Source organism: Hemiscyllium ocellatum, chromosome 49 (genome assembly GCF_020745735.1).
Source record: "Hemiscyllium ocellatum isolate sHemOce1 chromosome 49, sHemOce1.pat.X.cur, whole genome shotgun sequence".
NCBI classification, from domain to species: domain Eukaryota; kingdom Metazoa; phylum Chordata; class Chondrichthyes; order Orectolobiformes; family Hemiscylliidae; genus Hemiscyllium; species Hemiscyllium ocellatum.
In genome coordinates, this window is record NC_083449.1 from 4767404 (window position 1) to 4790883 (window position 23480).

A 23480-nucleotide genomic window follows, 5' to 3' on the forward strand; every position below is an offset into this window, starting at 1 on the left:
GTTCAACTTTAAAACAACCACAAGTGCAAGTCAAATTCAAACTAATAAAATTTAAAATTCCACTTGGAAGGATTAGGCCACCGTTCAGGTAGACAATTCCAACTCTGCCCCCCAATCTGTATTTACAAACAGCCTGTGGCATTCTACTCGTACCACATTTAATTCATTCAAGATGAAAGTATACATGGCTTCTCCATGATTACTTTAAAACTGCACCCAGATTCTCCCAGCCATCCATACTATAGGATTGGCTGCCTCTAATATAACTTTGCATCAAAATGTAGAAGTGTGTACCTCCCATTCTGCAATATCCTCGCTTACCTCTAAACGTACTCCACTCAGAATCTGCTTCTCTCCTTAAATATAGCTCTCACATTAACCCAGTTACATTCCTACAGGAAGAACGTCTTGAACTACCTGATCCTCCCCATGATTGTGTTCTCATAAATTAACTTGTTACTAAGCCACATCCCGATCTTACCGATCAGGCTCTAGTTAATCCAGACCTTACACTTTATCTCGATGGTTCTTCTTCTATCTTTCTAGAGGGCAAATGTATGTCAGGATATGAGGTTGTCACTTTTTCCCAGACACTAGAAGGTTACTCTGCCGACCCATCCTGTTCTGCCTAGCAAGCTGAACTCCTTACTCTCACCTGTGCCTGTATACTTGCTAAAAGAAAGCCAGCTAATATCTATACTGATTCCCATTATGCCTTTAGATGCACACATAATTTTGTTCAACTTCGACAGCAGCACAGCTTCCTTAGCTCATCAGGAATCCGGACCCTCAATGTTGCCTGTGATGCTAATCTCCTCATTTGCTATTCAATTTCCCTCTCAATTGGCAATTATCAAATGTTCTGCTTACTCATCTGATACTTCCGATGGCACTGAATGGTCTCTTTGCACACTGTATGGATTCTGGGGACATTAATGTTTGGCTCAATAATGTGGGGTATTTTATTCTGATCTCAATTTTGATGAGATTCACTTTCAGTTTCTGAAATAATGGGGAAGCAAAATCCTATGTTTTCAGCTCCCCAGGGTATGCCCTGCAGATGTGAATGCGAATCTTGCATTGGCAGGTGGTGGATGTAGAATTAGATTTTAAACAAAAACAGATCTGGAGTTAAGACTTGAGGGGTCCAATGGCCTTCTCCTGTTCCTGTCTGTGATGGTCCTTAAGGGAATGAAATATGAGCTCCTTACCTGGTCTGCTCTGAACTTGACTTCTAACCCTTTGCAAACTCTTCACTGCCTTCTGGCTGAGCAAGTCGGTTGGTTCAAGGACATTTCGGAATTGTATTCAGTCCCCACCTTTGTAGAGATGACCAAATCCTGTTCAGAGTACAGAGAAATAACAGGGTCAGGGTCAGTTTTAGGCATGTTCCAGTCATGTGCTTTGCCAAGAGAAATTGGTTTGTATAATAACCCCACGTATTCACAGCTCCTCCCTTCATTGGCTATCTTTCAGGAAAAAATTGTTATTCTCATCCATTTTCATAGTCATACAGCACGGAATCAGGCCCTTCAGCCCAACTCGCCCATGCTGACCAGGTACAATTTCCATTGTACTTTTAGCTAACCTCCTTCTCTGTCCAAAACGCCAACTATTTTGGTCCTGCTCCTATCTACTACGTTTCTTGTTGACCTGTTTTCAGGCTGACCAAGCGGAACAGCAACGACCCTGCATCACATACACCACCCTGAGGCACACAGATACAGGAGGGAATGAGGAACCAGGTCAAGATGAAGAGGGAAATGTTTGTGCCAATCTTCCATGGACATTGTGAGAACAGCACAGAAGAAAGATTTGTGAAGTTTCACAGGTGATCAACAGCATATCTATCTTCCAGCAAATAAGGAGGAAATGGAAGTGAAGCATATCAGTGTCATGTTTCTGCGACTAGGCGAGGCTTTGTCTCAATTCACTAAGCAAGATATCCATTCGAAAGATGGATTTGTCTTGAGAAACCATCTGAATAATGGTCCCTTCCGCAACTCTCGGTGAGTCAATTTGTATTGCTGTAGCGCAATCCAACTGTTGATGGCACAGATTTGAGATATTATGCTGTCCATTCCTAACTCGAGCATCCATTTGATCTCCTGGCAAATGCGTCAAGGCAGACTAGCCAATGAATTGAATGTACTGAAAATGTGTTGCTGGAAAAGCGCAGCAGGTCAGGCAGCATCCAAGGAACAGGAGAATCGATGTTTTGGGCACAAGCCCTTCTTCAGGAATGAGGAAAGTGTGTCCAGCGGGCTAAGATAAAAGGTAGGGAGGAGGGACATGGGGGAGGGGCGTTGGAGATGCGATAGGTGGAAGGAGGTCAAGGTGAGGGTAATAGGCCGGAGTGGGGTGGGGGCGGAGAGGTCAGGAGGAAGATTGCAGGTTAGGAAGGCGGTGCTGAGTTCGAGGGATTTGACTGAGACAAGGTGGGGGAAGGGGAAATGAGGAAACTGGAGAAATCTGAGTTCATCCCTTGTGGTTGGAGGGTTCCAAGGCAGAAGATGAGGTGCTCTTCCTCCAACCGTCATGTTGCTATGGTCTGGTGATGGAGGAGTCCAAGGACCTGCACGTCCTTGGTGGAGTGGGAGGGGGAGTTGAAGTGTTGAGCCACGGGGCAATTGGGTTGGTTGGTGCGGGTGTCCCAGATATGATCCCTGAAACATTCTGCAAGTAGGCGGCCTGTCTCCCCAATGTAGAGGAGACCACATCGGGTGCAGCGGATGCAGTAAATGATATGTGTGGAGGTTCAGGTGAATTTGCAATGGATATGGAAGGATCCATTGGGGCTTTGGAGGGACGTGAGGTGGGAGGTGTGGGTGAAAGTTTTGCATTTCTTGCAGTTGCAGGGGAAGGTGCCGAGAGTGGAGGTTGGGTTGGTGGGGGGTGTGGACCTGATGAGGGAGTCACGGAGGGAGTGGTCAATCTGGAATGCTGATAGGGGTGGGGAGGGTAATATGTCCCTGGTGGTGGGGTCTGTTTGGAGGTGGCGGAAATGACGGAGGATGATACGATGTATCCGAAGGTTGGTGGGGTGGAAGGTGAGGACTGGTGGGGTTCTGTCTGGTGGCGATTGGAGGGGCGGGGCTCAAGGGCAGAGGTGCGGGTAGTGGGGGAGATGCAATGGAGAGCATCGTCAACCACGTCAGAGAGGAAATTGTGGTCTTTGAAGAAGGAGGCCATTTGGATTGTTCGGTAGTGGAATTGGTCCTCCTGGGAACAGATGCGGTAGAGGTGAAGGAATTGGGAATATGGGTTTTTACAGGGGGCAGGGTGGGAGGAGGTGTAATCTAGGTAGCTGTAGGAGTTGGTCGAGTTGTAGTAAATGTCTGTGTTTGAGTCGGTCACCCGAGATAGAAATGGAGAGGTCTAGGAAGGGGAGGGAGGAGTCTGAGACGGTCCAGGTAAATTCCACCCCAACCTTACACTTTACTAACACCTTCCACCCCGACCTCAAATTTACCTGGACAGTCTCAGACTCCTCCCTCCCCTTCCTAGACCTCTCCATTTCTATCTGGGGCGACCAACTTTTTCCTTCTTTTTTCTTAACCAAACCCTCAATTTCTTTTGTCATCCAGCATTCCCTATACCTACCAGCCTTCCCTTTCACCCTGACAGGAATATACTTTCTCTGGATTCTTGTTATCTCATTTCTGAAGGCTTCCCATTTTGCAGCCGTCCCTTTACCTGTGAACATCTGCCTCCAATCAGCTTTCTTAAGTGTCAGGGACAAATTAATAACTACACTCTCATTCACAGAGCTAAAACTGACAGGAAGAGAATGATAACTACACGCCCAGTTTCACAGAGCATAAACTGACAAGTACAGTCTAATAACGACACTCTTATACTCAGAGAGCACAATCTCAGATTCTTCAGTGTTCATTTTAACCAAACAGGATCTGACAGGTAGAAATCGACAAGTAAATTCACATATTGACAAGGCAGAGATTGAGAGGCATAGATTGGTAACTGCATTCACAAAATGACATTGGACAAAGTGACAGATGCAGATTAATATTGACATTCTCAAATCACAGCAGGGACAGAACAGTAAATACATTCACACATTCACAGAGGAGAAACTGACAGATACAGGTTAATATTTACGGGCTCAATTCACAGAGCAGGAACAGACTGGTAAATACATTTACACAGGGAAACATACAGGTAGAGATTGATAGTTACATGCGCATAGAAGAAACTGACAAGTACACATTGATAACGAGGAGAAAGTGAGGACTGCAGATGCTGGAGACCAGAGTTGAAAAATGTGGCGGTGGAAATAGACAGGTATAGACTGGATAGATCGATTGAATCCTTAGAAGAGTATAAAGAAAGTAGGAGTATACTTAAGAGGGAAATCAGGAGGGGAAAACGTGGACATGAGATAGTGTTGGCAAATAGAATTAAGGCAAATACAAAGGTTTTTACAAATATGTTAAGGACAAATGGATAACTAGGGAGAGAATAGGGCCCCTCAAAGATCAGCAAGGCGGCCTTTGTGTGGGGCTGCAGAAAATGGGGGAGATACTAAATGAATATGCTGCATCAGTATTTACTGTGGAAAAGGATATGGAAAATATATATTGTAGGGAAATAGATGGTGACATCTTGCAAAGTGTCCAGATTACAGAGGAGGAAGTGCTGGATGTCTTGTAATGGTTAAAGGTGGGTAAGTCCCCAGGACCTGATCAGGTGTACCTGAGAACTCTGTGGGAAGCTCGAGAAGTGATTGCTGGGCCTCTTGCTGAGATATTTGTATCATCAATAGTCACATGTGAGGTGCTGGAAGACTGGAGGTTGGCAAACGTGGTGCCACTGTATAAGAGAGGCGGTAAAGACAAGCCAGGGAACTATAGACCGATGAGTCTGACCTCAGTGGTGGGCAAGTTGTTGGAGGCAAGGACAGATTCGGGATAGTCAACATGGCTTTGTGCGTGGGAAGTCATGTCTCACAAACTTGATTGAGTTTTTTGAAGAAGTAAAAAAAGGATTGATGAGGGCAGAGCAGTAAATGTGAGATGGGGGGGGGGGGGGGGGGAACGGGGAGATAGGGCAATGGAAGAAGGGAAACTGCTTTATTATGAGTACCATTCTGAATTATGGTCACACATTTCCTGTTTGCGGAGAGTCAGGATCTGTGATATCACTGAGATATTTGGTTTAATTTGTACCCAGGCATTGTTGCTGTTTTTATTTGTGAAAAAGCATTTTATTCTGCGTGTCAGTTCATTTTTGTATTATATTTTTACACCCTACACAACAGCATGTCATATCCTTTCTCACCAAAATCAGAATCACTGATATGGTACAGCACAGAAGCAGACCATTCAGCCCATTGTGCCTCTACGGGGACATTCTCTTATGTATCAGTTCTGCAGTAATTGTTGGAAATGTGAACTTCATCCACTCATTGTCAGTGGCAATTTGATATCAGTTCTGTAAACATCTGACTTTTAATAATTATAGTGCTATTTTTGATATATTTCCCACAATCTTAATTGCAAATCATTGGTCAAATCACATTTGTGTTCAGTTCTGTGCATTTTATTTGAGGAGGATCCTCAAGTTCTGGAACGGGTTCATAGGTGATTGAGATCCAGTAAATCTCCAATGTTCAGTTGTGATTTTGTGTCTGAGTGTATATTACAGAGCATAAACTCTGTAAATAAACTCTTTTCGATGATGCTTAATTGTGTTATATTTCAGTCTCAGTTTATTTTTACTATGTGTGTGTGTATGCATGTGTAGAGGAGTCTTTATCAGGCACTGCTGGGCGCTGTATATCCTCAGCTGTGGTAAGTGATGTTGAGAGTCAGTTTACATCTGGAAACAATTGAGGCCAAATTTAATTCTTTAGCGTTCAGCGTTCAGTGGCTGAGTGAGAGTGAGTTTACTCTTGTGCTGCCAGTCTGTATCTCTGTTCATGTCTCCTCTAGTGAATGGGAAACAGCCGAAGTTCATAAATTGTTAGTGCCTGTAGGAATTACATGCAAGTGAAAATGCAATACCCGGCAACAGAAAGGATTCTGTGCTGTTCTTCAGAGACAAGGTAGGAACCACAGTGGACCTTTTGTATCTTGTACTGTGCAGAATCTAACAGTGATGATATAAAATGTTGGTCTTCAGGATGCCATCAGTTTTTGTTTCAGTGCATAGTGATGTACTTCTATGATTTTGGTGAACTAACAATCAGTGTAAATTGAATCCATTTGCCACAAAGTGAAAGGGTGACAAACAATTTAACTGCATTGGAGCTGACTGACCATAATGTTCCATATCCAGAAAAGACAATTGGCCAATTCACTTCTGACAGAACATTACGCGGCTCTGTCATGTGATGATGCACCATTAGCAGTATTATTGAGTTGCTCTATAGTAGTGAGGAGGAAAGGAAAATGACTTTGTCATGCAGTGCAGAATATGTAATCTGCCAAATTCAATTTATGGAATAATCAACACCGTTCAACTCTGCTTGAAAATAAAACGAACAGTTTTACAAACCTACCAATTTTGGCTTTCTCTCTTCCCCACACCCCCAACCCTTTTCTCCACTGCTTTGAAGAGTGGTTATTAGATTCCATTGATGCATTCTGAAAATTGTAGCCAGATTTCACGCTTTTTTCATGATACATCCGAGGGAGAGGAAGGAGGAATGCAGAGCGTTTTGTAGCAAATTGCAACAAACTGTGAAAGAAGTACATAATTAACCAAAACAAAGTTTCTGGTTGGACTGAAACAGACAAAGGCGAAAGTGAGTACTGCAGATGCTACAAACCCACCGACTCCCACAGCTACCTGGATACACCATTTACCACCCTGCCTCCTGCAAAGACGCTCCTTATCCCAATTCTTCCACCACCACCGCTGTATCCCAGGAGGACCAGTTCCACCACAGGACACGCCAGATGGCCTCCCTCTTTCAAGACTGCAATTTCCCCTCCCAAGTGGTGGTTTATGTCCTCCAGTGCATCTCGTCCACTTCCCGCTCCTCTGCCCTCGAATCCCACCGCTCCAACTACAACAAGGACAGAACCCCACCCCCCCACCCCTTCCCCCCCGCCAGTCCTCACCTTCCACCCCGCTAAACTCTGGAAACATTGCATCATCCTCTGCCATTTCCGCCACCTACAAACGGATCCCACCACCAGAGATATATTTCCCTTCCACCCCTATCCACTTCACGTAAAGACTCCGCGACTACCTCGTCAGGTCCATGCCTCCCAGCAACCACACACCCCCCCCACCTTCCCCTGCCACAGCAGCAAGACCCCAAAGGAGCCTTCCACATCCATCAATGTTTCATCTGCACTTTCACACATCTTTTACTGTATCCATTGCTCCCGATGCAATCTCCTCGACATTGGGGAGACAAGCGCAAGACGGTCACCGCCATGGATGTGGTGTACGCTCTGAAACGCCAGGGCCGCACTCTCTATGGATTCGGCGGCTGAGCATAAAGCGACCCTTTTCCAGCGAACTCAAAGGCTCTTTTCAGAGCCACCCAAACCCTCCGAAAGAGAGCGGAGACCTGAGGACGTGGGAGGTGGCATGTACTGAGGGGATAGCGTACTGTTGACGGTAATTTTACATATATCGCGATTATAAAATTATTTCCATCCTGAAAATGCACTAATACCGTGTTCTGCGAGTGGGTGGACTCTGAATCGCGCCGTGACTTGTAATTGGAGCAGCATTACGCCATTTCTCCCATCCAGTTGTTCTCCAATTCGATCATGGCTGAAATTTCTCAAACTTATTCTTGTGTCTGCTCCTCGTAACTTTCGATCCTCTTTCTCGTGAATACCTGCCTTTCTCAGTAACAATATCAATGTGTACTTGGCTGTCCATGCCATGAATTTGTTTATATTTAGTTTGGAACCCAGACATTAATGTTACATATTGTACTACTTAGATTTCCAAGGCATAATACTCGGCTCAGTTTTGTTTCTGGGAGCCTCCGGATATCTTAATGGCGCGTTCTTTCCATCCGCCCGTTCAGGCAGCGATTACAAATTGTTTTCGGGCAAGTAATAATCTGGATGAGATAGGAATGCACTGATAAAGTGTGGTTCTGTAAATTTATCGGTGTACACTGTGTAACCTTTTTAAGATGTTTCAATGGGCGGGCACAAGTTCGCTTGCTCATCCAGAGAGAGCAGAAAGCAATAGGGGATATTAGTATTTCTATCGGAAGTTACTTAAAAACAAAAATGGCAGGCAGCAGCAGTGAATTTTGCAACACGTGAGATATTCATTCAAGATTGCGGAATTAATGAGAAAATATAATAATAAGAAGCGTGATGTTCACATCAAATTTTGGTATTGGGTTAGATATTTCAGGAAATTTCCCATCTCCTCGTTGACTCCCTTGTCGTTAACATGGCTTGTGGTGAGGTGGAGGCAGGAAAGAAAAGGGAAAACATAGCGCCAAGAGACCAACGGCTTATTTTCAAATTTGAAAATGCCCGCCTTTAAGAATGAAAGGGTAACAAGCTTTACAGAGGAGAATACATCAGTACGTACACGTTGATTGCTTTTCTCGATTACGAAATTAAAGATCAGGCAATCTCACTTTCCCCCATTCCCGCCTTTACAGCTGAAAAAATGTCTCAATGGTGTTCAATCTGCTCTGTCTCTCCAGAAGCAGGGGATAAAAGACTGGGTATGAACCGAGCAGGGAATAAAGCGCAGAGGGTCAGGGACTGACCCGTTACTGCACTGGGTCAACCCAGCTCTTCCTACAGCACTTTTACAGGAAATGTGAATCTAATCTGAAGTCCGGGACGTTCGCGCCTCCATTCTCCATAGTAAAGACAGATATCACTCAGGCAGTGGCCGTTCAATACGAAATCCTGTAGGTTAGGACACTCTTGCAATCGCATTTTATGACAAATGCTTCCTTAGCCAGTAACAATATCCAATTAAATGGAGTGCGGAATTTATTGATGTCCGGTACAAAGGCGAGAACTCTCCACATTAAAAAGAAAATAATCAATCCGATAGAGAGTTTAGCTCCTTTCACAGATGCTGTGAGTGGCTCTTAAAAGAGCCTTTGGGTTGTCAAATTCAAGAACACTATCTTCACTTTTTAGCGGATCCAGCAGCGGAAGTTTTCTTGGGCAGCAGCACGGCCTGGATATTAGGCAGCACCCCGCCCTGAGCGATGGTCACCCCTCCCAGCAGCTTGTTGAGCTCCTCGTCGTTGCGCACGGCCAGCTGCAGGTGCCTGGGGATGATGCGGGTCTTCTTGTTGTCCCGGGCCGCGTTGCCGGCCAGCTCCAGGATTTCAGCCGTCAGATACTCCAGCACCGCAGCCAGATAGACCGGCGCTCCGGCACCCACACGCTCAGCATAGTTGCCCTTTCTCAGGAGCCTGTGAACACGGCCCACCGGGAACTGCAGGCCAGCCCGGGACGACCGAGACTTCGCCTTGGCGCGACCTTTCCCACTGCCCTTTCCTCTTCCAGACATGATCACAAACACTTTCACAGAGAATGCTACACTCCGCCCACATTGCGGCCTCTTATACCTTCGGGAGGAATGGTGGGGCGGCTGTTTCTGATTGGTCCCATTGTTCAGCCCCGCCTAATGTTGTTTCAATTCCCAATCAGATATCTGCCTCATTCCCCAATCCGGAGAGGGCCCGGGGAGGAGGGCGGAGAGTACCGGCGCCAAATCATCAACCGCTTTCTTTACAATTTGAAAAGCCCGCCACTTTACCAACAAAGGAATATGTTTTAGATTGAAAAATGAAATACAAAAAAAAACTGAGGACGTTTTAAAACACTTACTACTCGAATATCATTTTACTTTTATTTACAAATGTATCCTTGACACGATCTGTCTCTCCCTCATTTGCCCACCCCTGTCTGTCCATTTCTGATAATGAGAATGGTCAATTTTCTAAACCTTGTGACGAAGCTGAAACAAAACAGGCTAAACACTGCAGTCTGCAAACTGTCTTTTCACATTTTCAATAACACCCCGGAATGTTTATAAAGCGACACACAACATTCTTCCGGCTCAGTATCGATGGCGAATACGATGTTTAGACGATATTTTAAAGTCGTCTTCTCTTCCCGCTCTCGCTCAGATTCAGTAAACGTTACCGTATTTCACATTTCAGTCCGGCAGCTGTTTTGGTGTTCTCGCGGTTCACTTTGAAAGCCTCTCCCCAACAGCAGAAAATGCTTTACTTTTTGCATTCTGAAAAATCGGATTAAACCCGCGCATTGGTAATGTTTAAAAAAGGGTAAAACACATCAATCCGTGGGACTGGAAGCTGTGTATGAGATGTGTTCTGTTTTCACTTTATGGAAACAAATTAAATTGCAATATTTGTTTTAATCTGCACTTAGCCTGCTATCTAATTCCTCCAGTCTGGACAACGGAATTGTTAGAGGAATTACATACAGTCATAGAGTCAGACAGCAAGTTTAAACCATGGTGTGATAATTGGAGGAATAATTAACCTGAATGTTTATTTACTTCTTTCCCTACTTAACTGAAATTCATTGTGCACATGCAATAGGGGGTTCAGCATTTCGGAATAAACAAGTGGAATTTACTTTGTGACCAATGTGATACCATGCATTTAAATTCAATTGGAAGTTCACTTGTACACTGGGACTGACATATTTCACTCTTACCCTGTCCTGTTTAACTTCATTAATGAAATGCTAGCTCTCCCAACCATGTGATCCTTGTGGGCATGATTTTTGTATTTTTGCCTATGGACTTATTCTGTACCCACTGTGCAAGTTATTCTGTACCCACTGTGCAAGTTATTCTGTACCCACTGTGTATTGGCACAATCTCAATCTTTGTGTCCAGAAATCAGTTTCCTTCACACCTTTCATTACATGAATAAGGACAATAACTGGTGCAGTCAGCAACTACTTGCTCTGCTCTTCCATTCACTTGTATGGTTTGTGTAATTGGGAATTCTTCTCTACCTGTCAGTGCTACTCAGTGGGACTGTGCATACTATTTATTGTCCTTCAAAACTCTGCTCAGATGTGACAGACTGCCAACAGAGTACAGCCACGTTATCTAGAGAAGAACTTAGAAACTAAAATTTAATGTTTACTGCTCAGGCTGTTGTCCATGGTGTATTCACACTGATTTTGTGTATAAAAAAAAGATTTTTGAAAGGAACAGTTCTCATACAGGAAGAACGTCCACATTCACTTGATCCTGCTTCAGTCTTCCTGCATTGTGTTACTGAGCAGTTTAACGTTTGCTGTAAAGTGGACAGCCAGTTAGCAAAATGGGACAGGAGAAAGTTTTCAGTTCATTTCCTGAAGTGAATGGGAAAGATCTTATTTTCTGTAATTGTTTGCATACGTAGGATTCACAGACAAGTAAAACTGCAACACAGAAAAAGAGTCTGTGCTGTTCTTAAAAGTCAAGGCTGGAAAGCAATGGACTTTTGCAACTCTGATAATGCGGAATCTAACTGGGAGTAGTGATATCAAGGTCTGGTCTTCAGAGAGTCATACAGTTATACAGCATGGAAACAGATCCTTTGGTCCAAGCTGTTGGTGCTGACCAGAGATCCTAATCTGACCAACTCCCATTTGCCAGCCTTTGGTCCTGCTCCCTCTAAACCTTTCCTATTTATGTCCCTATCCAGGTGCTATAAAAGATTGTAATTGTACCCACCACCTCCACTTCCATACAAGCAACACCCTCGGAAATAATAAAGTAATCCCACAACTGCTCTTTAAATCTTTTCCCTCTCACCTTAAACCTATGCCCTCTATTTTTGGCTCCCCAACATTAGAAAGAAGACCTTGCATATTCACCCTCTCAATGTCACTCATGATTTTATTAACCTCAATAAGGTCATACCTCAGCCTCAAACAGTCCAGGGGGAAAAAAAAACAACAGCCTATTTGGCCTCTCCCCATAACTCAAACCCTCCAGTCCTGGCAATGAAACATACTGATGGGAATAGTGCAGTTGATGTAGTTTACATGGACTACAGTAAGGCCTCTGAAGGAGCGTAACCACCAACCAGAGATAAAAGACTCAGGAGGCAGGCAGGACTCAGGCAAGTGGTAGGTGTTTATTCAAGCAGAAACCAGTTAATGCAGGGAGAGGGCCAAAGGATCTTCCCCTGAGACTGGCCTCAGAAGAGAGATCCATGGCACACTCTAATCTTACAATAAAAAAGCAGTAGGTTTTGTACATATTCTGTGAACAATCACAAACAACTTGATTAACATGTTCCTCCTTCTTACTTTACAAACCCTATCCTATGAAACACCTAATCAATGATGGGCATCCATTGGACAGCTCAGGTTCACATGATCTCAAGGTGATTAGCAGATATGTCATCGCTCGGCCTTGGGATCTTTCTATGTCTCCTATTTGTTCACATTCCAGAGTTACTTGCTATACTCCTTCGCGTTTCTGTCAGTCTAGCTTATCGTGAGGGACATTCTGAATGCTGTTATTCATTGTATTTAATTTTAATCAAATACTATTGCTCCTCTCACATGCCCCATGGTCCTTATTATATATGAAGAAAAAACAGAAACAATTAATTTTGCCTTACTTGCTATAGATTTGGAATTTTAATTTCTGTTATAAAGTTTGTTAAAATGTGTAAAGCCATATAGTTACCCCAAATAATGAGCACTTTGTGATTAATGGGCTATGAACAATCTATTTTGTTCCGGGCATTAGAAAAGTCATTTCCTCAAGGGAACTGACGTTTACTTCTCAGTTTAAATGCATTTTTTCCTTTATTCTCTGGTCATGCGCATCTATATTTTATGCTGAAAACTACTGTGATGATGCTAAGTCTCTTTAAAGAACCTTTTTCTTCAAACTTGAAGTTATTTCAAGAAACTGAGTATGATAAGATAACTTTAGATGTTGCATCCTCAGCTGTTTTAGGGCATTAATGGGGTATATCAAGCATCTGGTGTCTGTTCATTAACTGGGACAATTACACTTTCATTGAATGTGGCTGGAGTTACTCATTTATTAGACCTTAGGTCTGTTTGTCAGAACTGTTTCAAATGGGAACTTTTCACTGTCCTCGGAGTGGCTTGTTCAATGGTATCATTATGTCTTACTGTGTGTGAACAGGCTGACGTGCTTAGTTTCTGCTTGCCATTCTGTTTCACACACTACTGTTTATTTCTACTTTCCACTTATCAGCCAGTCTGTGTTAACAGACATAGACCACTCTATTCTGGCCAGGTACAGGCCACCCTGATAGCTTTTGACAAAGTCCCATTTAAAAGACTGATCAAAGATTGGCTCTTGGAGTCTTAAGCAAACTGGAGCTAAAATTAGTTTGGAAAGTTTGATGGTGATGGGTTGTGTTTGTGATTGGAAGCCTGTGACGAGCGGTGTCCCACAGGGATCACTGCTGGGACCCTTGCTGTTTGTTCTGTACATTAACGACTTGGATGTGAATGTAGAACATATAATTACTATGGTTGTAGATGAGATTTTAGTGTGGAAGTGCAAACTGTGTTGGTGCAGGCTTGGAGGGCAAAGGGCCTGTGACTGGGCTGTACTGTTCTTTCCTCTTCAACATGAAAATTGGCAGCACTGTTGACAGCGAAGGGGGATGTTCTCAGGCTACAGTGTGAGTACAGCCGGCAGAACCATGGCTCTGATGTTCCTGGTAAGTGTGAGATAATGCATTTTAGGAAGTCTAACAAGGGAAAGAGTTACACAATGAAGAGCTGGTCCCTAGGGAGTACTGAGGAACAAAGAGACCTTGGTGTACAAGTCTACAGATCCCAGCAGATGGCAACACATGCAGACAGGCTGCTGAAGAAGGCATACACAATGCTGGCCTTTATTACATGAGCTGTCCAATTTAAAGAAAGGAAGTCTTATTACAAATTTTAAAAGAACATTGATTAGGCCACAGATGGAATACCATGTACACTTCTGGCTGCCACCCTATCAGAAGGATGTGATTGTACTGGAGAGGGTGCAGTGTACCAGATTACCAGAAATGTAGGCAGGGTAGATTGAGAGAATCTTTCTCCCCGTGATGGATGTGTCTAAGTCCAGAGGGCACATGTTGAAGTTGAGGAGAAAACAGCTTAGAGGAAATGTGAGAAAAACATTTTGACCCAGAGGGTGGGTAAAGTTTGGAACATTCTGCCTGAGAGGGTGATTGAGTACTCTCACAGCATTTAAGCAGCATCTGGATGTGCCTTTAAAAAGCCAAGGTATAGTCAGCTATGGGCCAAGTGCAGGTAAATGAGACAAATGCAGTTTGGTGTTTATTAAACATCATGGACATGGTGGGCCAAAGGTTCTGTTTCTATGCTGTATGACTCTATATCTCTATAACGTCCTTGTAAACCTTTACTGTACCACCTTAAGTTTAACAACATCCTTCCTGTAGCAGGTTGGTGACAATTGTACACAATCTCCTAAAAGTGGATTCACCAATATCCTGCACAGCCACCAGATGACCTCCCAACTCCAACAGTCAATGTTCTAAACAATGAAGGCAAGCATGCCAAATGCCTTCTTCACCACCCTGTCTATCTGCAACTACTTTCATGGACTTGGAGGTGCCAGTGTTAGGCTCGGGTGGACAAAGTGAAAAATGGCAACACCAGGTTTTCATCCAACAGGTTTATTTGGAAACACCAGCTTTTGAAGCACTGCACCTTCATCAGGTGGTTGAAGAAGGAACAGTGTTTTGAAAGCTAGTGCTTCCAAATAAACCTTTTGGAGCACATTCAAGGAAATCTTCACTGGCTCACTGAGGTTTCTTCATTCAGCAACATGCCCCAGTGCCCTACCATTAAGTGTGGAATTTGTGTCTTGGTTTGCCTTATAAAAACATATAATCCCAACTCCTGTAATCAAATCACTGACCAATAAAGGAAAGCATACCAAATGCTGCCTTCACTATCCTATCAACCTGCAACTCCATTTTCAAGGAGCTGTGAACCTGCACTCCAAGGTCTCTTTGTTCAGTAACACTCCTTAGGACCTTATCATTAAGTGTATAAGTCTTGCTAAGATTTGCTTTCCCAAAATGCAGCACCTCACATTTATCTAAATTAAACTACAACTGCCACTCCTCAGCCCACTGACCCACCTGACAAGAGGTATAGTTAGTACGTATGCACATGACACCAAAATTGGAGGTGTAATGGACAGCAAAGAAGATTACCTTGGATTACAAACAGGATCTTGATCAGATGGGCCAATGGGCTGAGAAGTGGCAGATGGAGTTTAATTTAGATAAATGTGAGGTGCTGCATTTTGGGAAAGCAAATCTTAGCAAGACTTATACACTTAATGATAAGGTCCTAAGGAGTGTTGCTGAACAAAGAGACCTTGGAGTGCAGGTTCACAGCTCCTTGAAAGTGGAGTTGCAGGTTGATAGGATAGTGAAGGCAGCATTTGGTATGCTTTCCTTTATTGGTCAGTGATTTGATTACAGGAGTTGGGAGATCATGTTGCAGCTGTACAGGATATTGGTGAGGCCATGTTGGAACATTGCATGCAATTCTACTCTCCTACATATTGGAAAGATATTGTGAAACTTGAAGGGGTTCAGGAAAGATTTACAAGGATGTTGCCAGGGTTGGAGTATTTCAGGTATTGGGAGAGGTTGAATAAGCTTAAGGCTGTTTTTGGCGGGATAACCTAATAGAGGTTTATAAAATCATGAGAGCTATGGATAAGATAAATAGACAATGTTTATTCCCTGGCGTAGGGGAGTCCAGAGCGAGAGGGCATAGGCTTAAGGTTAGAGGGGAAAATTTAAAAGGGATCTGGAGGGGAATTTTTTAAATGTGATGTAGTGTGTGTACAGAATGAGCTGCCAGAGAAGTTGCTGGAGACTGGTACAATTACACCATTTAAAAGGCACCTGGATGGATACAAGAACAGGAAGCGTTTAGAGGAATATGGGCCATGTGCTGGCAAATGAGACCGGATTAGTTCTGGATAGTTGGTTGGCATGGATGAGTCCAGCCGAAGTGTCTGTTTCTGTGCTGTGAATAATAACATTTATTGGAAATGGGGTGATGTGCATGGAGAATGGAGAGAGATAAAACATTGCAATTCCTTGGTGGTATTTAACTCGTTTGCCTTTGTTTGAAATGTTCCTTCTGGTAATTAAGCTCAATGTGCGTCTAACTCAAACTGCTCTGTGACTGTGGAAAGGATGTTCTTTAGTGTCTGACAACGGTAACATACCTGCTGTTTGTTAGGAGGAACAGATCACACTTGGCTTTGCCCCGAGGGAATATGTCTTGGTCCTTCAAGTATTTGTCTGGAGGAAGACAGAAGAGACATCTCCTGTAAATCAACATTAAGTTTGACAGTATCAAACCTCTGAATGTAACATTCATTTAATAATCATTAGGCTGCTTTTCTTTCAAACCGGCAAGTCCAACAGAACTCAGGTCTGATTCTATTCTTGGCCTGAGCTGCTCTTTGTCTGGTGATTGTAATAAAAATATCTATACCAATTCACTGAGAACCAGATACTAACCAACACCTCCATAGCTCCACAATAAGGCTACCCAATACAAGTGCGTATCTGGATCTGAGAGTTTCCTTATCAATCCATACCTGTCAGTTCCTGCGAGGTGAATGTGGGAATACAGCTGTCAACCTGTACCTGTTGAAATAAGCTGTGCAAATGTGAGAGTGAATGTAGTTATCAATCTGTCCTTGTCACACTCTGGTAAATATATTTACATTTTGGCATTGCAGAGACTGACAGGGACAGACTAATAACCACACTCACACATTCACATAGCATAAACTGACAGTATAGATTGATAACTAAACTCATATATCCACACAGAATAAACTTGCAGGGACTGGTTGTTAAACACATTTTATATAAATAAAATCAGTCCCTATGTGTTTCACTGATGGCGATGTGAGAGTTTAGTCATCAATATGTACCTGTCAGTTTCTGCTCTGTGAATGTGTGAGTTTACATATCAATCTGTCCTGAACAGTTTCTACCGTGTATCCAGTAGTGTAGATATCAACCGGAACCTGTCAGTTTCAACTATGAGAACGTGAGTGTCATTATCAATATCTACCTGTCAGTTTCTGCTGTATGCTGCAGTCATCAAATTGTATTCATCAGTTTCTTCCGTGTGAATGTAGATATTGATCTCTATTTGTCTGCTTTAGCTATACCAATGTGTGAATGAAATTACCAAACAGTACCTGTCAGGTTTTGCTATTTGACACCAGAGTATCTTTGTCAATCTGTTTCTACTACCTTAATTTGAGAGAGTCGATGCCAACCTGTCCCTGTCAGTTTATTTCCTGTCAATATGTGAATACAGTTACTGATCAGTACCCATCAGATTCTGCTGTGTATATGGGTGTATTAATCAAACTGTAGTGGTCAGCTTTAGTGATGTGAATGTAGAGTTATCATTCCCTACCTGTCAATTTCTTTGTCAAAATGAGTGTAACTCAATCTGTACCTTTCAGACTCTGCTGCGTGAATATGTTTATATAATTGTCAATCTATCCCTGCTATGTGAATGTGAGAGCTGAGTTTTCATCTGCTGCTATCAGCTTCTGCTTTGTGAATGAGAGTTTAGTTATCATTATTACCCTGTCAGGCTCTGTGATTCCAGTGTTTTGAGTGGATTTATTCATCTTTCCTTTTCAGTTTGTGTGACTGTAGTTATCAGCCTGTACCCCTCAGATTCTGCTGTATGAACATAAGACTGCAGTTATTCATTTAATTTGATCATTGTTATCACATGTCCTGAGATAAATTGAAAAGTATGGTTTTGTGCACATTACAGGTAGATCATCTCATCCAAAGTCCATCAAGGTAATAGAACAGAATCTGGAATACAGTGTTAAAGCTGCAGAGAAGGTGCAGATAGAGATTAGCATCAAAGTTTAGAGGTCCGTTCAAAAGTCTAATAATAGTGGAGAAGTCGTTGTTGAATCTGTTGGATGGTGTATTCAAACTTCTGTATTTTCTATCTCACAGACCAGGGTGGAGGAGCGTATAAGTGGGGTGGGATAGGTCTTTCATGTTGTTGGTTGCTTTCCCGAGACAGGGGGAAGTGGAAATTGAGCCTTTGGATGGAAGGCTGCTTTCAGTGATGGACTGGGCTGCATCACAGCTCTCTGTAGTTTCTTGTGGTCTTGGGCAGAACAGAAGCCACACTACGCTATGACACATCCAAATAGGATGACTTCTGTGGTGCACATGTATATTTATGTATCATTGTCTCCCTTTCACTTTCTGCAGAGTGAATATGTGAGAGCAGCTATCAGTCTACATCTGTCAGTTTCTATTGTGTCCACATGGGTGTCTTGGAATTGATCTATACTTGTCAGTTTCTGCTGTGTGACTGTGAGAGTCAAGTACTTAATCAGTACCAACTACTTTCAACTCTTTTATGTATGAAAGGTGCTTAATTCTCTGGCAACCAATAATATTCTAAGAGTCCAATCATCACCAGGAATCTATGGTTGATTGTCAGGAAAACCCACTGGTTCACTAATGTCCTGTAAGGAAACTGCCATCCTTGTGTCTCCAGACCCGCAGCAATGTGGTTGACTCATAATTACCCCCTGAGCAGTTAGGGATGGGCAATAAATACTGGCCTAGCCAGTGACGCCCACATCCCATGAATGAATTTAGGAAAAAGAATCCTCTGTGACTGAGATTCATTCTGTGATAGTAGATTTTAAGGGTGTTGTGATTGGGCCTTAAACTCTTCTGCATTTTGTGATTTATGACAGAGTCACAGAATTGCTACAGCCATTCAGCCCATTGTGCCTGCACTGGGACATTCTCTTGTTCATCTGTTCTCCACACTAATTTCCACTAATTGTTGGGCATCTGAACTTCATCCACTCACTGCCAGTATCTCAAGGTAAATGCTCATGTGAGATTAGTTCTGCAGTATTCTGCCATTGAATAACTATAGTGCCAGTTTGGTTTTGTATGCAACAGCATCAGGTGGAGTGTGTGAATCCCATTCTCTTCACACATTAAGTTGTACTTGTTGGTCTGAGTGTTGGACAAACTCGATCAATATTCACTCACACTTTGTGTTTGAGGGATTAATGTTGGTTCAATGTTTACTTTGCCATGAATTTGAATGTTCCTGTTTTCAGACTTTATTTTTTACATCTTGTGTATGCAGGAGTCTTTATCAGTTGTTGCCTGGACACTGTAAAATGTAATATCTAACACTAACTGAAGCGATTAATGGTTTGGTGAGTCAATTTATAACTGTCCATTTTTGGAAATACCTGGGCCTAAATTTCATTCTTTTTTTCTCTTTCAGCATTATATGGCTGAGTGTGAGCTAGCTTTCTGTTGTGCTGCCAATCTATTGCTTTAAAGGAGTGGCACTGACATTTTCTGTCTGTCTATCTCCTTATGTTTCCAGTTCTGCATGTCATGATCTAATACACTTGGAGGTAGGTTTAATGCCTTATAAATCAGTGTTTCATTCAATAAAATGGACGGAAATGTTTCTGCATTCCTCAGGCCCTCAAACAAAATGGGAGTGTGGATAAAGTGTGTTTACATCAGCACCAGGCTGAGACTGAGAACTAAATTCAAATCGATCAGTCTCTGATACTTGATACCAATGCAGTCCTTATTCTTGGTTATTGTATTTCACAGTGGTTCAGTGTCGTCTAAATTGAAACGTGTCACTTTTAGTAACTGCAAGCACAATTAATTGTTTAAACTTCTGCTACTTGACATGAATGAGGTTTTATCCGTTGCCACTGGAGTCAGCTCCCGTCAGTGAGCGCAGATGTGTTTCTATATCTGCTAATATTTGGCCTTGTCCATGTAGTTGGATAATGTCCACAGCCTATGTTCTTTAGTTTTAGAGCCTATAGGATCCATGGACAGGTGAACATGCAACACATTACAACAGAAAAGCATCTGTGCTTTTCTTCAGAGTCAAGGGGAGAAAAGCAATAGACTTTTGTCATTCCTATAGTGCAGAGTCTAACCAGGAACAGTGGGGATATCAAGGTCTGGTTTTCAGGATGCTATCAATGTTTGCATTGTGACATACTTTACCAGTGATTTGGTTAATACTGATCATTAATTCAATTTGCAACTAAGTGAACACTTCAACTGCATTGCAGCTGACTGAAGACAATGCTCTTGCGCAGAAAAGAAAATTGGTCAATTCTATTTTATTTACCAATCTGGACAGGATCTGGTACAAGCCATTAGCACTATTCTTGTGTTGCTCTCTGGTAGGGCAGGGGAAAACAAAAGGTCTTTTATTTTCCACTCTCGGTGAAGAATATTTAAACAATCAAATTCAATTTTATTTTAAACCAACAAGAGTTGATTGTTAATTAAGGAGCAGCTTGACAAACTTATCAATTTTAGCTTTTTCTTTCTTTCTGCACTTAAATAGTAATGATTTGATTCCATTGACTCTTTGGCAAAACTATATCCTGATTCCTTGATTTTTTTTTGTAGTTTTATGAAGAGATAGTCAAGATGAATGCAGGGTTCTTCATAGGTTTCTTGAAACAAATTGTGAAAGACACACAGAATAAGAAGAAAAACTTTCTTCCTGGACTGAAAAAAACTCCGACAAAATGATGAAATGGAGAATGGCGTTATGACACAGATGGGGATGACAACTTCAACTGCTGCCATGAAAAATCTATGGAAATGGAATACTCGTTGAGTTAACAATTCTCATCCCATTCAATCAACTGTGTTGTTATAGACTGTTTTCGATCAGTGCAGACTTAATTTGAATAGACGTATTCTGTGCTGTCGATCTTTTTGACTTGAGATCTGAGAGTAGAAATCAGTTTGATGAAATGTTTTCTGCTAGTTGCGGTGTATATGGATCTTCATCACGGTTAGATGTTGTAATGTGTATTTCAGGACGGTGTACAAATTTGCAGCTATTGTTAATCGGTCAGTAGCTCTATGAAATAGAATGGTGTGTGCGCGCACAGGCACACATATGGGGGTGGATGGAAATGATGGTTATGGGGGTGTATACACACGATGAGCACTCTCTCGCTATCAGGCTTTGGCCCAGAGGTTCATTTGGAATTTACAAAGTTTAACTGTTGTGTCTTTTCCAGGACAATGATTTATAAAAACGTAATTTTAACTTCCTCAGTTACTGAAATTATCAAAGTTTCCTTCTGCATCTGCACTCAACATCTTCTTTATATATCCTTGTTGTAACAATGTAACAGCATGACTTGTTTGTTCACCTTGATTGTAACTTTAAAATTGCCTTTACTATACGTGGATTAATGTCATTCCTGAATGTATATTTCATACGAGGATACAGTCTCTCTCTCATCTGATGTTGCAAATGATAATTAGCTATGCATAATGGAATTTATTGGAACTGAACTTTTGAGCATCGAGTATAAAGAGGTTGAAAATATTTCATCAGTTGTGTCTGACCCTTGGATTGAATACATACTTCTGGAAATTGAGCTCAATGTGTATCTACTCAATGTACTCTGACTGTGGAAAGGATGTTCTCCAATCTGACAACCGTAACATACCTGCTGGTTGGTAGAAGCAGCTTTGTACTGAGGAAATATTACATTATCTTGATCCATCAAACATTTGCCTGGAGGAAGAAAAGAGAGATAGTATCATTTCTGAATAGAAAGACATCAACTGATCAACGCAACAGTCAGGTCATGATCATGATACTTCTGTTTTTAAACAGAGCAAGGTCTAGTTACAAAGCAACACTGAGCTCCTCCCAGTCTTTTTCTGTTTGCGAAATTCTGAAACAATTTACTCAGATGAAAGAAAACTAACCAACACATGCACAGCTCCAAAAATAGAATGATTGCACGGTTCAATATTCAACTCCCAAAAAAAAGCCACTAACTGCTGAAGGCAGAACAACGGGCACTTTTATCACATGTAGATACACTGTTCTTTATTTCTCAACAATTCAAATGCTATTCTCAACAATTCAAATGCTATTCACAACAAAAAGCGTGCAACAGAAGCCAAACAATGAATTCCCATCAGTGTTTAGGGTATAAAAACCACAAGAATGTCCCACAGCAGCTTCCTCCCGCTCTGCCTCCCTCAGCAGGCCCACACACAGCCCGAGAAAGGCCTCTCTCTTCCCCACAGCCCGCTCACTCCAAGTTCCGGGACCAGTTCCTGCTCCACTCGGCCCCTTACAAACAGCCCCCCCGTTCTCCCTGAACTCACCCCAAATCAATCCCGGTCTTGGAGCCCCCTGTATCCCAGGCTTCCATCCCAATGTGCTGGTCACACTTGGCTCTATACCGAGGGAATATTACATTATCTTGGTCTTTTGAGTACTTGCCTGGAGGAAGATAGAAGGGATACCTCCTGTAAATCAACATCAGCTGTAATTGGCAACATCAATGTAACATTCAGCCCATCTTGTCTATGCCAACGCCAACACACCCAGGTGCTCTTTCTCATCCCACCATCCTACCACAGCCCATAAGCTTGGAGTTTACAACACTTGAGGTGCAGTTCCAGGGAAATTTTGTTTGAAAAAAAAGTAAAGTCTCTGCCTGCACCCCCAAATCAGGCAGCGAATTCCAGATACCCACCACTCTCTACATAAAAAAAACATTTTTCCTCATATCATCTAATCCTACAACCATTGAACCTGAATCCATGATCCCTGGTTTTTGAACTCTGCCAAAGTAAACAGGTCGCTCCTGTCTAATGTCTCCCTCTCACTAGTTAAAAATCACACAACACCAGGTAATAATTGAACAGGTTTATTTGGAAGTACAAGCTTTCAGACTGCTGCTCCTTCATCAGGTAGCTCACTATTTAGTACTGTGGACCCCTGTACCCATGGGGGATATGTTACAGGACTGACAGCGGAAACGCAAAACTGCAGATAGATGGAAAAAACACTCATTTAAATGGGAAATATGCCTTCCCGGCAGCCTTCTGGTCCCTGGTTCTGGAATATTCCCTTTTATATACTTGGACCACGGTGAACCGCGATAACTGGGCCTGTGAGTACGGGGTCACCCTATATTCCTTAATCGTGGCACCTTTGTTCCAAAGAATACAACCCCAACCCCTCCAATCTCTCCTGATAGCTACAATTCTGGCAACATTCTTGTAAATCTCCTCTACACTCTCTCCACAGCAATGACTTCCTTTCTGTGATGTGGTGACCCGACTGCACACAATACTCCTGTTGTAGCCACCAGTGCCTCATACAGTTCCATTGTTACTTCCCGATTTTTGTATTCAACCCTCTGCCAATGAGGGAGAGCATTCCATGTGCCTTCTTTACAGCCCCTTCTATATTTAGGTACCTGTGCATTTGCACACGAAGATCACTCACTTCACTTGTCCCCTCAGTATATTCCTATTTATTGTCTATTTCCATTTACTGTCTGACTTCCCAAAATGCATTCCCTGAACTCCATCTGCCACTTTCCTGCCCACTCCACCAAATCATCTGTATAGTTTT

General features: G+C 42.6%; 2 protein-coding genes and 1 long non-coding RNA gene across 3 annotated transcripts in view; all 3 read right to left on the reverse strand.

The window, feature by feature from the left end:
- The window catches only part of LOC132837100 (histone H4), a 1051674-nt gene that overhangs the window by 434423 nt on the left and 593771 nt on the right, over positions 1-23480 (reverse strand). The gene's annotated exons all lie outside the window — the stretch shown is intronic.
- LOC132837153 (late histone H2A.L3-like) lies at positions 8453-9496 on the reverse strand. The gene has a single exon (XM_060856862.1). The coding sequence runs from the start codon at positions 9484-9486 to the stop codon at positions 9097-9099; it is 390 nt and encodes a 129-aa protein (XP_060712845.1). The 5' UTR covers positions 9487-9496; the 3' UTR covers positions 8453-9096.
- LOC132837281 (uncharacterized) lies at positions 9859-21614 on the reverse strand. The gene is made up of 3 exons (XR_009647502.1): positions 21547-21614; positions 16219-16320; positions 9859-10221 (listed from the first exon to the last, which is right to left on the reverse strand). It is a non-coding gene; the product is annotated as an uncharacterized LOC132837281 (long non-coding RNA).